A 14253-nucleotide genomic window follows, 5' to 3' on the forward strand; every position below is an offset into this window, starting at 1 on the left:
AACACTTTCTTCCAAAAGTGTTCTCCATCCTAATGTTTACAAATTATTTAATTAATAAAAATTACAAAGACACCCTTGACTTGTAGTTAATTAGCTGTCTTGTGCAGGAACCATGAAAAGATACTAGAACTTAGCACAATACCCTGAATTTGACCTTGACCTGCAGTACTATGTACATATTGAATGTTAAATGAAAGTAAATCTAGTATAAAAATAGAATATATGTAATAAAAATATAAAGAGTGTAAATTAAATCTAGCATACTGATATTCAGGATTAAAATACAAGAGATACTTCTCTGAACTGATTATGATCAATCATGTTCAATCATTTTGATGACACCACATATGGCCTGTTTTCCATTCAGATGTAAATGGAGAAAACAAAGCTTTATGAATGCCCTTCATACGCAGTTGCGCAGGTCACTGTTCCCTTGTCACTAAAGTATCCAGTTTTATTCTTGAAACTCACGATGCTTATTCGTGTGTTGCATAACTGTGTTTCACATGTAACTGAGGTAGCCCATAGTACCAGTTAGAGCACTGGTATAGCTACTTTACCAGGAACTGTAGTTTCACGTTGATAGCAGTGGAAGCCCAAGAAAGGCAGATGTCTGCTTTGTAACACATAAGGCTGGAAATATCTGCAACTAGAGTTTACCCTCACCAAACCCTAAGTCTCTGGGTTAACATGACTCCACCTGTTTTACTCAGGTTTTGAACAGTTCTTCCTTTTTAGAAAATATCAGCAGCATCATGAATAACAAAAGTTCAGCACTGTTTATTTTTCTGATCAGCACTGAAACAAAAGAAATCCTTGCTGAAGTTCTGCAACATTTAGAAACATCCATGAGATGGACCGGGTAAGTAGAATTTCATGTGTCTGACAGTAAGCTGGACTTTGCTTCTGCACAAAAGTGACCTCATTCTGCTAATCTGGCGCTCTGTACTTCTGAGTATCAGGAGGAGAAAGCCTCACAGCAATCTCTCTAGCGAATACCAAGGGAAAGTTGTACCACCAGTCTGGGAAATGTTACGGGAAGGTTTACCTTCCCTGCAGAACTGAAGAATCACCTGAAGTACTGACAATAACTCAAGGCAGGTACTACTATGTGTTAATATATTAAAAGACAAATGTATTTCGGAATTCTCAGCCTAGCCCTCTTTCTTGCAGTGAGCTCCTCAGAAAACTAAAACCAAAAGGCTTTTCAACTGAACACAGGTTTTATTAGATTAACAACCAGAACACTGAACTTCTTAGTAAGTAAATAAACCCCCAATACCTCAAATACACCCACGCAGAGAACAGATTATTAAAGATATGCATCTGAACCCAGGACATTAATTAAAGACGTGCATAAATTAACATCCTCTCTTCTCCACTCAATACATCCTTTGGGGTAGGATTCTTTGCTTCCAAGAAAATTCACCTCAGCGGCTTTCCAAGCTGCATCCTTCTCCAGCCTGTAGGAAGTTTTTCTTCCCCTTCTCACAGAATATCCAGCTGTAGTGTGAGCTTTACTACATGCTGCCATCTAGGAGCATTATATGCTCTCTGTCCTACAGATACCCACTGTTCTCCCCATGTGAGGAGTCTTGTCCTCTTCTCCCCAAAGGATTCCACTTGACCTGTCAACAACTTGTTCAAAGGCACACAAACTGCAAGCAACAGGAGCCAAACTTTCAAAGCAGAAAATTTTACTAGGTGTTTCTGAATTGGAACCAAGAGTGGGTATTAACAAAAAAGCTTGCCTTGCACGAAGTCTAAGGAAAGGAGCTAGAACGCAAAGCCTTCTCTGTGGTAAAAAAAGACCTTTACACTGATCTATAGGGAAATGCCATCATTAGGCTGACGCTTGGAATAATGAAAGGACTGTGTCTCTGAGAAACTAGTAGGGGACTGAAGGGCAGAGAAATCAAGATTTGCCTCATGTCAGGATAAGGCTGACAAGAGGTGTATTTCACTCTGTGCAAATGAATCTTAGCATCTTTAGATTTATCTGAATCCCTAATAAAGGTATTACAGATATTAAAACAATCTCATTATTTTCATTTTCAAATAAAACTAGACAGAAATAGGAATGAATTACTCAGATTCTGGAATATTGGAGAAGAAACAGGAAAAAAAAAAAGGCACTAAGAGATCTCTTGCAGAAAAAGAGGGAGACAGAACTTCCAAGACATCTCAGGATTTACAGGTATCAGGCTCACTACATACTCTCAGACACCATCAGGTGTGAAATGGAGGGGAGGGGCTGACACATCTTTTCTCTTTTTTTCCCTATTACTTGCCCTTCCTTCTGCCTGTCTCCTTTTGTATGTGAAAAAGATACTGACCTCCTCAGAGACCTAGTGATACATTCAGGAAGAAACCTATCCAGTCACTTCTTAATTAAGGAGATTAATCCTGCTCATGCTGTTTATCTTCACCCTCAGCATGAATAGCATTGTTGGGAGATGCTAACAAGTGCACATAATTAATTCTGCTCAGCTAAGGCTTCTCCACCCTCCTTCCTCTGTTTCTTATTGGAATTCAACCAGAGATTGCTCTTGGCTGACTCTCTATAACCTGTGTTGAAGGGCAGAAATACTTGGATCACCTGATACTGCGAATAGTCTCACTTCCAGTTAGCTTCAGTGACTCCTTGTCAAGGGCAAAGAATCTGGGCATTCAAGTGCAGACTGAAGAGATGAAGTTAACTAGAAAAATGTGCCAACTTTGTCCTGCAAAGCTTTTCCTACTTCAAAAGAAATCTTATAGCCACAGAGAACAGGCAAAAAGGGTAACTTTAATGAAAGACTCTTGCAAAGACACAAGTCAATTAACTATCTGGAAAGAGTGTGAAGCTTCGGCACCCATTCCCCATCTTGGTAAGAATCTATTCTTCCACCTAAGTGGAAAAGCAAAAGCAAAACTAAGAGGCAGCACGGATGATGAGAACTTCCATACTTGATGACTCTGAAACGAACAAATGTTATTTGAACTCACTAGAAAAACCCTTTCTCAATATTCAAAATTCTATCACTATTAAAGGAAATAATGACACTGGCTTTGGGTACAAAATAAAAATGCAATAAATTGTCCAGAGAAAGTTTCATATTCTGCAATAATCACTGGTCTTACCCATGGTAACAAACATTTTAACTCAGGTAAACTTGTACTCAGTCAACTGCATTTTCCTGGACCAGATCAGTGCACACATCTATCACATAATGAAGTAAATGGCCCACCCACCTTACACACATGTGAAAGCACATCTATACTTATGTTTACTTCCAAGCATACTGGATTTTTTACCCTCAGAAGTGTAATAAAGCTATATAGAAGTGCTTCTTTACTAATTTCACTTACTTTAAAAGAAAACTGAACTGCAGATTCTGGAGGGTAAACTATGAAGTGTCTTAAGGTGAAGCCAAAACCCTGAGATGTCCTCCTAAGCACAACAGTTTTGGGACCAGGCCATGAGAAAGTTTCTTCTTCCTCCGAGGGTGATACAGCTTCACTCTGCTCTTTTCCATCTTTGTTTTTTGACGCCTAAAATAAGAGAGACACATAAAGAATTGTAATTTGGGTAATTTAAAACAAACAAACCCCTCTCCCCCCAAAATATTCATGTGCACTTAAAAATACAATTTTTCCGCATAACCAACACACCCTGATGATCACTTATCAAAATAAATGTATAATGTAAAGTAGCTCCCCTTACGGCACTACACCTCTGATCACATTATATACAAAATTAACCTTCAATTTTAAATGAAGTTTGATATTAAGAAAGTCAAAGTATAACAGTGAAAGGCTAAAATGAAATGCAAGAAACGTGTACAGCTTGCATGTTTTATTTGTTTTCTACTGTAGATACAAATGTGTCTTCTGGGATCCCATTTCTGAGTGCACATAGCTCACACACACGTGTACAAAACAACTCCTCTTTTCCTCACGTACAGTGCAAGCATAGTTTTCTTGACTGGTATCTCCTCACTTAAAACAAGTAAAACGGAATTGAATAACTTAGTCAACTGGTTAGGCTTCCTCAGCAAGACGTACTTTTTCTCCAGTCATTATCTCTTGACTTCACCTTTGCTTCCTCCACCTTTAGCTACTTTCTGTGAACATTTCAATATGAGAATTCTAAACTAGACTTTTTTACTTGTGTGTTTCTTTTTACAGTCCTACTGCAATGCCTTGTCTTATGCATAATAAGACATCTTGTGGGTTCTATTTTCTTAAGGGTAATTTTATATAACTACGACTCAAGAAACATACTATTATATAAAGAAAAAAAAAATCTTTCTTTTTGATTTTAAAAGTGAGTGCCACACCACACACAACATTTCAAATTAAAGGCAGAAGACATACAAAGTAAGCATGCAAAAGCCTATGACCCTCCTCTAAATATTCTAGTTCAATGATGCATGAAACAAATTTAGATACCACAGCCTATAGCCTATTCAAAGGGTATTCAAACAGAAATAATAGTCTTCTTGTCCTCTTGTAGCTCTGCTGCTGTGGCTCAGGAACTAGCTGATACGTGTCAGAATTTACTGCTTGGTCTTCTCCCTTGGCTGCTCCAAATAATCCCTTTTGCTTTAGTCTTACATCCGGGATCTCAAACTGCAATGCTTACTGGCAAGGTAGGTCCAGCCAACTCCAATCAACATCTACAGAAAGGACAAAGCATTTCTACTCTAACCACAATGACAGTAACACATATTACTATAAGCAACATGTTGAAGCTGCTTGGTGAGATAGTTAACCCATCAGAATAATACTCTGCATTCAGGTATGTAAAAATGACACATTTCTACAGATGCTATGGTTTGTCCTTGAAAACCCACATCTTGGTATGTCCAACAGGGAAGACAAGGAAATACCAGCCAGTGCTTCAAAGACCAGGCCCCAACAACCCTGGTCTTCAGCAAGGAGAACAAACAAATGGAGCAGGGTCTTGGTTCTACTTCTGGAACCAGAAAATGCAGAGAATCCAAAGCATCCTGACAAGACTGCCCCTCTGAACAGTCTGGAACGATTATCAGCACATTTGGGGAAGAGAAGCAATAAACAGGACTCAATCTCAGCCTAGTCTGCCCTCATCTATCATCTTCATTCATGTTTTAGAGTATTAGTGAGAAACTGGAAAGACTCTGCAATTAGATGACTAACAAAAAAAGAGCAAGAACTGTGGAACTGCCAAGATAAGTGCTTTAATTTAGAGTTCAATCAATGCAAAGATTAAGGTGAAAGCCACATAATCCTTTAGCCTAAGGATGGAGTTTGTTATTGAGTTGTTCCCCAACAATCTGTTCAGCTTCTAAACATAACAGCATTTTTTCAGTTCTGCACAAATAAATGGCCCTTCTCAGTCTTTCAGTCTCATGATATGAGCGGAAACTGGAGCCAGTAAGAACATTTTGATCCCAGTAAACTGGCAAAAGAAATAACTCTGAATAAAAAAAATATCATCAGCCTCTAAAATATGACAGTGATTTCCTCCATGAAGTGACAGGCAACCCATCTATTTAACATTCCCTTGCAATCTTTTGTTTATCCTCTCAAATATTTATAGGCAATGCTTGACGCAAGAGTTCTGAACAAGCATGAGCAACCACAGGTATCACACAACAGCAAAAAATGTTAATAAGCAAATAGCTATTGTTATAAATATGTGAATGGCAATACACTTAGCACTGAAAAACTGTAAGTCTACAATATACTTGACATCTTTTTTTCTGACAAAACTCTCCCTAATTAGGATAAAAGATACCTTTAATACGTGTAACTGTTCACTGATGTTTACATATAGAAATACTGTAACCCAAGTTCAAAATACAGTCATACAGAGAACTTCACTAAGTGTGAGAAATGGGAGATGCAGCATTTGATTGTGGTGAAAAAAAAGATAACCTCTCATTTCCGTGTCATTTCATGTAAACGTTCAGCATTCACAGAAGTTGCTGAACTAACAGATATCCATGAACAACAGTACTCCCTAGTCAAATCATTATTTCTGAAAAAGCATGTCAGAAGGGAAAGGTTATCTTCATGCCAACCTTGGATCCCCTGCAAGGTCGGCCAACAGGGCAACGTAAGAAGCCAATATTAATAATAAATGTGAGACATGTTCAGTTAACAGCAACTCTCAACCACCACTACGGACAAGAAAGAATCTGAATTATGAAGTAAAAGAGTCAACATCTGTTGAGTAACCCTGTGACATGTCCAAGCACAGCACACCCACCAGAACATCCCTTGCCAGAGAAGCTTTAGAAAGGAACAAGGAAAGTTTTCAAATACAGAATACAAAACAAGGATTCAAGACAGCGAGCAAGAAACAGATGATGTTTAGCATTGACAAGAATGTGTTACTGAAGGCAGAGTTCCTACATGGCTTTCCTTTAGAGCCAAAAATTACAGCAATCAAGTTCCGAATACATACGTATCTCATATCCTTAAGGTGATTTGTCTTTTGGGTAGACTCATTTGCATTTCAAGAGAATGAATGATTTTATTCTCATTTTCTATAAAATTGAGCAAACCAGAGATTATTTTGCCATTTCCTTACTGAAGATCTGTATTTTTGTTTCACCACAGATTCAATACTCAAAACTGAAGTCAGAATGCATACAATCAAGTTCAAGGATTGAAGAATCCCAGGGTACTAAAAATTATTCAAGCATCATTTCCCTGAGGAGCTCTTCATACAAGGCTTCTGCACAAAGTACCTCAAAGCATCATTTCCTGTTATATGCAATTTCAAGGATATACAACAGATGCATAGCTGTACTGTAAAATGCATACTTTGTTTTTAATGTTGTATTTAACCCTTTTTTCCTGAGCAATTAAAACATCCATGAAAAAAATATCAGATGGCACCTTAAAGAACTACATGAATCACTGGGAGCTTAACACACAACATAAGAATCATGTAAATTCAGTAAACAGCACTGATGTTTGTAAATTATACTATTTCCAATTAAAAGCAAATCTGCAATCAATAATTTCCCATTATATCAATCTAAAAAAATTAAAAAGCTGAACACATCCAATTTGCATGCTCTCCAAATCATATCTGATCTTTAATCTTCTGATCATTTTACAGACCTATATTGAGCATGGTAAAAATCTTTAAGAGACAGTCGTAAGTAATTGCAATACAAGCTATCAATAAAGAACTGTATTCTTGACTATCTAGACAGATAAACAAGTATTCTCAGAGTTCCGAACAGTGCCTTCATAGATGAATAACACTGAGCACAAATCACTGATATATTGCACTACTGATTCTTGATAAATCATTCAAGCCATTTTAAAGTTAGTGTGAATAACCAATTTTCATCTTCATCTTTGTGTTCAGTGCACAGGTTCAAAATTAGTTCTAAAGACTCTTAGGACGAGCATCCAGATTTACTCTACACTGATCTTTAAACACTTCAGGGTTTTTAACCACATAGAACACTTCACAAGTAAATTATGTAAATAAAATCTCATTGCAACTGTAAGGGTTAGCCAAACACTTTATTTTCTGGAGTCTAAACCTCTATTAGAAGTAAAAAGAAGAAAACCCCACCAGACCAACCAGGGGACATACCTATTAATACCTCAAAAAGAGCTTGGAGACAGCCTGTGCTTAGCAGGGCCTGCTTAAGCTGCGTTTAGGAGTGTTCATCTTGTAGCTATCTACCAAGAAATGTGATACCTGAAACAGCAATTTGGGTAGACAGATAAATGCTGAACAGAAAAGGTTTTTCCTAGAAGTCTGATCGTTTTTAAATGGGGCAAAGCATAAGATCCCTTAAAAAGTAAAAGAGAAGGAAAAAAAGTCTTTTTTGGCTAAAGTTACAGAACAGAAGAAAAAAATCCTGCTTATATGGCAAGAAAAAGTTATCCACAGAACAGCCTTTGTTTCAGTAATAACCAGGTTCTTCCACTGACGATTTTTGAATAAAGTTATTAACAAGCTACTGACTCTATCAGTATCCATTTATTTCAGAAGATGAAGAAGCAAATGAATAGCTAGAGGACAGCATGTCCCCTTGACCCATACCATTTTCTCCTGCGGTTACAGACCTGGACTCCTGCATTTAAAAATCTCAGAGTAAAAATTTAATCCATTGGAGAACACATGGTTCCCTGGTTCTCCGACATACTAGAAAACCACCACAAACCCTCCACAGCACACAGCTCCTGTGTTCCTAAAGCTTGTAACATTTCCCCTCAGAATCATCTGAAAGACACAGACATTTAAGACAGCAAAAAAAAAAAAAAAAAAAAAAAAAAAAAAGAGGTTATACAACTTTTCTTTGAGATGCATTATCTCCCTAGCCTCATTTGCAGTATAGGGAGGTATACCCAGCACCCAGAGAAAGCCAGCTGATATTTTATCTTAGCAGCACCTCAAAAGCAGGATCATTCACACAAGGTACAAAACAAGTCTTTTCCTTTCAGTTCTCAAGCTAATACATCAAGGATTTCAAGGTAGATGGGTCACACTTACAAAGACAAACACTATGATCACATACTGAAACAGTCTCAAGCCATGGTGAGATACAACATTTCTCACATCTTTAAATCAAACTGGAATGTACAAACAACATCTTATAGAGATGTAGGTCATTCCCAGTTCAAGGAAAGTTATTACTGACACAAAGTTGACACCTTAACTAAATCTTTCCTCCAGGTACCCAGGACAGTCTTCCCCTCAAAACAAATGAGTTCTATCACTTTCAGCCTCAGCAAATACGTTATGAAGAGGAGAAAAAAAAAAAATAATTAAAATGGAATGCAGAAACTCCAAAACCTACGTAGCAGTATTAGGCCTCCATGTCAAATATCCACTCGTTCAAACTTCTGACTGACTTTCACGCTCAACAAGATCCTAGAGTCTGCCCCTGAACAGGCAGGCAGAATGTTGGTGACGACAGAAATTCAGGCAAGGAAGTATAACCTGGCGGTGTATGTACTGACAGTGCTCTCCCCTCATCTTCTGTCCTTGCCAAGTAGCTACAAGGTATAACCATCAATATCTCCAACCCCATGCCGATGTTCAAAAATCAGTCTGCAAATTGGTGGGATAAAAGAAAACCTTTATAAGTCCTAGATATATAATCTTGGATGCTAGCTGACACCATAAAAAATAAACACATCTAGAATTTGTAAAAAGGAAGAGAGGCAAAAAAAGAAGAAAAAAAAAAGAAAGACATCAATTAAATTTTTAACTGTTGTATGCAGTACGCTTGGTTAGAAACTTTAGCTAAACTCCAAAGGTACCTGCAGCAATACATGCATAATACTGAAAAACCTGCACCTTTACTAACATCACAAATAGCCTGTGTAGCTTATTGACAAACCAGCCCACACATTTCAGTATTTTGAGTGCCAAACTAGAGCACTCATTTTTGCATGCTACCCCAAGGCACCCTGTTCACACTAAACAAGCAACAAGGTTAAGAAAATATAATTACTAATTACTGCTTAATTTATGTCTAGATTTACGCTTAGGCAGATACATAGTAAATATGAATTAGCTGCATCTACCTACATGCTGTATCAACTCCGTAGGACTTTCTTCTCTTGGACTCTTTCTCCCGCCACATACCAAGATGTTATACACCCTTGAGGCTCTAAAGAAGTCTGTATGCAAAGCCTCTGCCTTAAATATTTTTTCAATAAATAACTCTGCTTTGAGAGTCTGCCTGTGTATCTCTGACTCTTGTGTACATACTCCCTTCTAATACTAAACTCTTACCATGTCCAAATGCTGCCATTAAGCATGCCTGTGAGTTCTAATTTAATCAGAAAGGACATCTTGTCTACCTTTTAGAAATAAGAACATGACTTATGCATGGCTAAGTGTAATCACCCCGTTTGTATGTCAAACTGAACTTTGCTGAGTAGAAATAAATCACTACAATGTTAAAACAGCTTCCCTCTATCCAATGAGTTGAGATCTCAATATACAACTTCCACAGTAACACAACAGAATATACAGTATATTTATGCAACTCCTGACATTTATTATGCGCTGACATGGAGTTTTTATTAACAGCACTTCACTAAAACTAAACATGACCACAACATACCAGATTGTAGTGAAAGTTATTCGGGATAAACAGGCTTCTGTGTACAGAATGACACTGTAAGAGCATATTCTGAACAGAAGAGTCAGGCAGTTTGAAGCACAGAGACATACTGAAACACAGAAGAGGAAACTCTTTCTTACCCCAGAATATCCCTAAGTGCTGCTCCATTCTTTTGCAGAACAGTCCACAGGGAAATGGATCCCACTCAACAGATCATGCTGGACCTACTGACTACTAGCAAGACCCTTGGAGCAAGAGTCAGGAGCTGTCTCCATCTTGTCTGCTTCAGTGCTATATATTTAAGAAAGCTGCAAGAATGATTTGGTTGCCCAATGCTAGTAACTGCTGAGCCTGTTTTCAGTAGTTACCAAGAGGAGGGTGCCCAGCCACAAAGCACCTGAAACTGGAAATGAAGATGTAAACAAGCCCTCAAAGCTCGAAAGATCAAACAGCTGAAGAGCCACTTTCACCACAAGAGAAAGCTGAGGTCTAAAGGGAGCCTGAGCCCTCACCCATACAATCATTACTAGATAGCATTCAAGAAAGACAGATAAAACTGGTCCAGTCAGGGCCTTCTCTCCGGGGCCATTGTTAACAGCAGAAAACAGTCACAGTCTGCTTTTGGGGGCGGGGGGGCATGGCTCTTTCTTAATGCAGCAGCTCTTTATGAAGGTAGGGAGCAGAGAGAAGAAAGAAAAATCAGTCTCCACAGGACGACTTCTCCAACTGTGAAACTCAAGGAAAGCATCAGCTCCAACAGTCACCAGGGGACACCTTCACCTCTTACAGAGTGGCTGTTACATATATGTAGTGCATTTGCTAAGATTCCCTAAGACTACCAAACACTTCCGGGTTGCAGCTGAGGGTGATACAGAACAAGATTCTTTATGAACAAAATGATAATATGATCATGAAATGACAAATATGATCCTTTATGCAGAACAAAATCCTTTATAACTCCACACGGAAAGGTACTGCAATGAATAGTTTCAATATCAAACAACCAGAAAGCAGAAATAACTTACTAGTGATTGCCGTAAAACTAAGACCAAGGATAGGCAATGCTATTTCTCATGTGTGCTACTCACCCTGGTTGAGTAGCACACGAGGCGGGCCCTGGGCCGCCAGCCACAGCAGAGAATGTAATGTCTCTGAGCAGCTCACCCTCACTCAGCCCCAGTGGGTCTTGCTAATAGCCATAACAAGACATTTCAAAACAAAGGCAAGGCAATAAAGATGTGAACATCACTTGACAGAGTGACCACAGTTCTAGGTGTCTCCCTCACAGAAGCCTGCTTTTTATCATTTTAATGCACCATTATGGCACTAAACTAAGCCCAGGTGGGCACAGCAACAGGTCCTTTTGGGGAGACTAACCGGAATCAATTCAGGCGTTTGCAAGGTGGTGGTTCTGGCAGCAAACCTACCACTTTCTTTTAGGAGTGTGAATCCTACCCAGATGGAATACAAGCCTGGAATATTCTTTTAGCTCAATAACAAAGGCAGTTGCTGCCTGCCTGTAGCAGAAATTGGTGAGGACACCAACACAGACATTGAAAAGCATCTAAGAAATTAATAACCTAATTCAATAAAATACATAAATAATATCCTCAAATCAAGCCCAGGTAAGGAGAAAGGCTCAAGAAGGCAATATATGACTACTCCAAATGTATGAAGTAAGTGGGAAGTCTGCAACCTTTCAAAACCAAAGTGTCTGTGCCAGCACAGCAGATGGCTCGGAGGCACAGGGAGGGAGACATGCATTACTACCGTGCACCATGCAGGCTACAAAGCTGTCTTGGAGGTGGAAGGAGGACAGAGGGACACGTTTCCATGTACTTTCATAACTACTGCTGTAGTAAACACAACCATCCAAAGGAGAAACAGTATTTTCAAGATAAAGTATTTCAATTCTCAATAAGGTCAAGGCACACAGAGAAAACAAACAATAAAAGCCTCCACACGTGCAGCCTATTACCCAGCTTAAACTTTCCTTACTGTGTTCTGCTGTTCATGACAGGCTGCTCTGTAAAGCATTCCAGTTGGTTCTCATGTCAGTCTCATCACTACTCTGTAAATCCTGAAAAGCAAAGCTGAAGGCTATCAACAGCAACCTTACTTTTCCTTCCTCACCTTAAATGCTCACACATTTATACTGCACTTTACCTGAACTCAAATACAGAAAGCCAACGGTTAGAGGAAGCTTATACCTGAAAAACCTAATCTTTTTGATGTGAAATCAAGTTCCACCATCACGACTAATTAGGCTTTACACTGGCAAACTACTCAAGGATTTAGAGACACATGACAGTCTGAAAATGGGTGATCTCAAAAATGTTGTTTCCATGTGTCTATTATTGTTCAGTTTACCTAGCTCTGGATTAAACACAGGGACACCAATTAGCTCTGTAAACTGAGCCTTGCTGGACATACTTGCTTGAATGAAGGGAACATGCAACTTCCCAGGCCAGAGGGGATCCAGAAAGAGTTTTTCTACTTTGAAGTAGGGAGAATCCCAACCTATTAAATCTAGCTAGACTTGAAATAGCTTTTTTACACAGGGGAAGCTCTGGTTTTCTTATACTGTAGTTCTGATACCTGCACATTTTGCAGTACGCTCTTACCTTCACAAAGAACAAGATTACGTCTGGCATGACTAGTGCACCACCATAGCTCAAATGGGACTTTTCCAGACTTAACACCTAATCCTCAAATTATGCAGATGCATACATAAACTAACTTATCAGATCTCCCTTTAAACACTAGATACTAGCAAGTTTAGCATACTTTAACTCATTAAAATGATCATAATCTACCAGATAAACATCTATGGTATACAAATATGTACACTAAAAGTATACTGTATTTTTATGTGTGCACATATATTTGTAGTAGCTTTTCCACATCCAAAAACTGTACTATTTACCGAGATCCTTTTCAAAGCTAATTAAGTACACCTCAGTTTACATCATGTATTATACTCCACAGACTGCCAATTCCAAGCAACATCACCAAGAAACAGAGTAAAAAGCATAGACTTCACAGTAGAGATGCAAACTATTTTCACAATGTGTTTTTATCTTGCATGCAGTATTTACAATAATAAACATGGAGTTCATAGTATTAAATTTAGTCAGAAAAAACATGAAAAACAAAAAGAAATTGAGAGCTTCCTTGTTTTCTTATAGGTTCATTAGCAAAAGCCTCCCCTCTTAACACATACATCCTTAAACTGGAAAGAAAGGAAACATCTGCAGGGCTGGTAGCATAACAGCAGAATGTCATGTGATCTTAATTTAGCTAAATTGAAGCTTTTCCTTCTCTGCTTGTTCTGTTGTTGCTTGTTAAGAATAGGAAATGCTTTGTCCTCACCTTACAGTCTAATCTGAAATATCAGAAACAGGAGACAAAGAAAACATGCTTCTGCCCTTCAGCATTGAAGTAATGTTAGAGGTTATTCCATGCATGATAAAAGAACCTTCTCAGCAGTGTGACAGAAGTGATAAAGAGTGGTTTGCACACTCACCGCCTGTCAAGGACTGCCTTACACTGCTTCTTTCAGCCTATGGGAACTTTCTGATACACTCAAGAATACAAGCTGCCTGCCCAATGACCCATTCTGCTCCCTACAAATAGGGAGAGAACAGTAAGAAACACTGACAATGTCCCCAGCTAAGTATACTACTGCAAGAATAGGAATGAGTTTCAACAAAGTTTGTGCTCTTTTGCTTTCTAGAGTTATGTGGACTTTCAAACACACGACCTTCCAGATAACTTCCACTACACTTTCACCAGACTATTATAACATAACTATTTACATGTGAAATAGCTTTGCAGAATCCATTAAGAAAACCAAATCACTGCATAGTGTAAAACCTGACCTGTATGGACCCCGTTTGAGTAACCAGACAAACCAGCTTTAAACTCACGTCAGCTCTGAAACTACCTACACATTTCCCTCTCTTCATTCTCTTTCTCCCCACCATAGCCAGAGGCTGTATCTTGATTCAAAAAACTATCAACTATGTCCCTTGTAGAGTCGAAGCTGACCAAACCACCCAAGAGAACACCCGCTTTTCCACAGCCACTCTGTCCCCTCTGCAAACTTCTGTGCTTGGATTAGGCTACACCATGATGCAACTACAACACCGAGTAAGGGATTTACTCTATAGGC

The 14253-nt window shown here is 38.7% G+C and overlaps 1 protein-coding gene across 4 annotated transcripts in view; it reads right to left on the minus strand.

Moving 5' to 3' along the window:
- Window positions 1–14253, minus strand: part of ARHGAP21 (Rho GTPase activating protein 21) — a 111107-nt gene that overhangs the window by 59648 nt on the left and 37206 nt on the right. For all 4 annotated transcript variants that reach the window (XM_065666595.1, XM_065666593.1, XM_065666594.1 and 1 more), the window contains one exon: window positions 3352–3534. Coding sequence is in view for 3 of the 4 variants with exons in the window: in XM_065666593.1 (XP_065522665.1) it covers window positions 3352–3534 (183 nt within the window). In the remaining variant the exon portion in view is untranslated. The remainder of the gene's footprint in view (window positions 1–3351; window positions 3535–14253) is intronic.

This window comes from Lathamus discolor, chromosome 2 (assembly GCF_037157495.1).
Source record: "Lathamus discolor isolate bLatDis1 chromosome 2, bLatDis1.hap1, whole genome shotgun sequence".
NCBI lineage: Eukaryota > Metazoa > Chordata > Aves > Psittaciformes > Psittacidae > Lathamus > Lathamus discolor.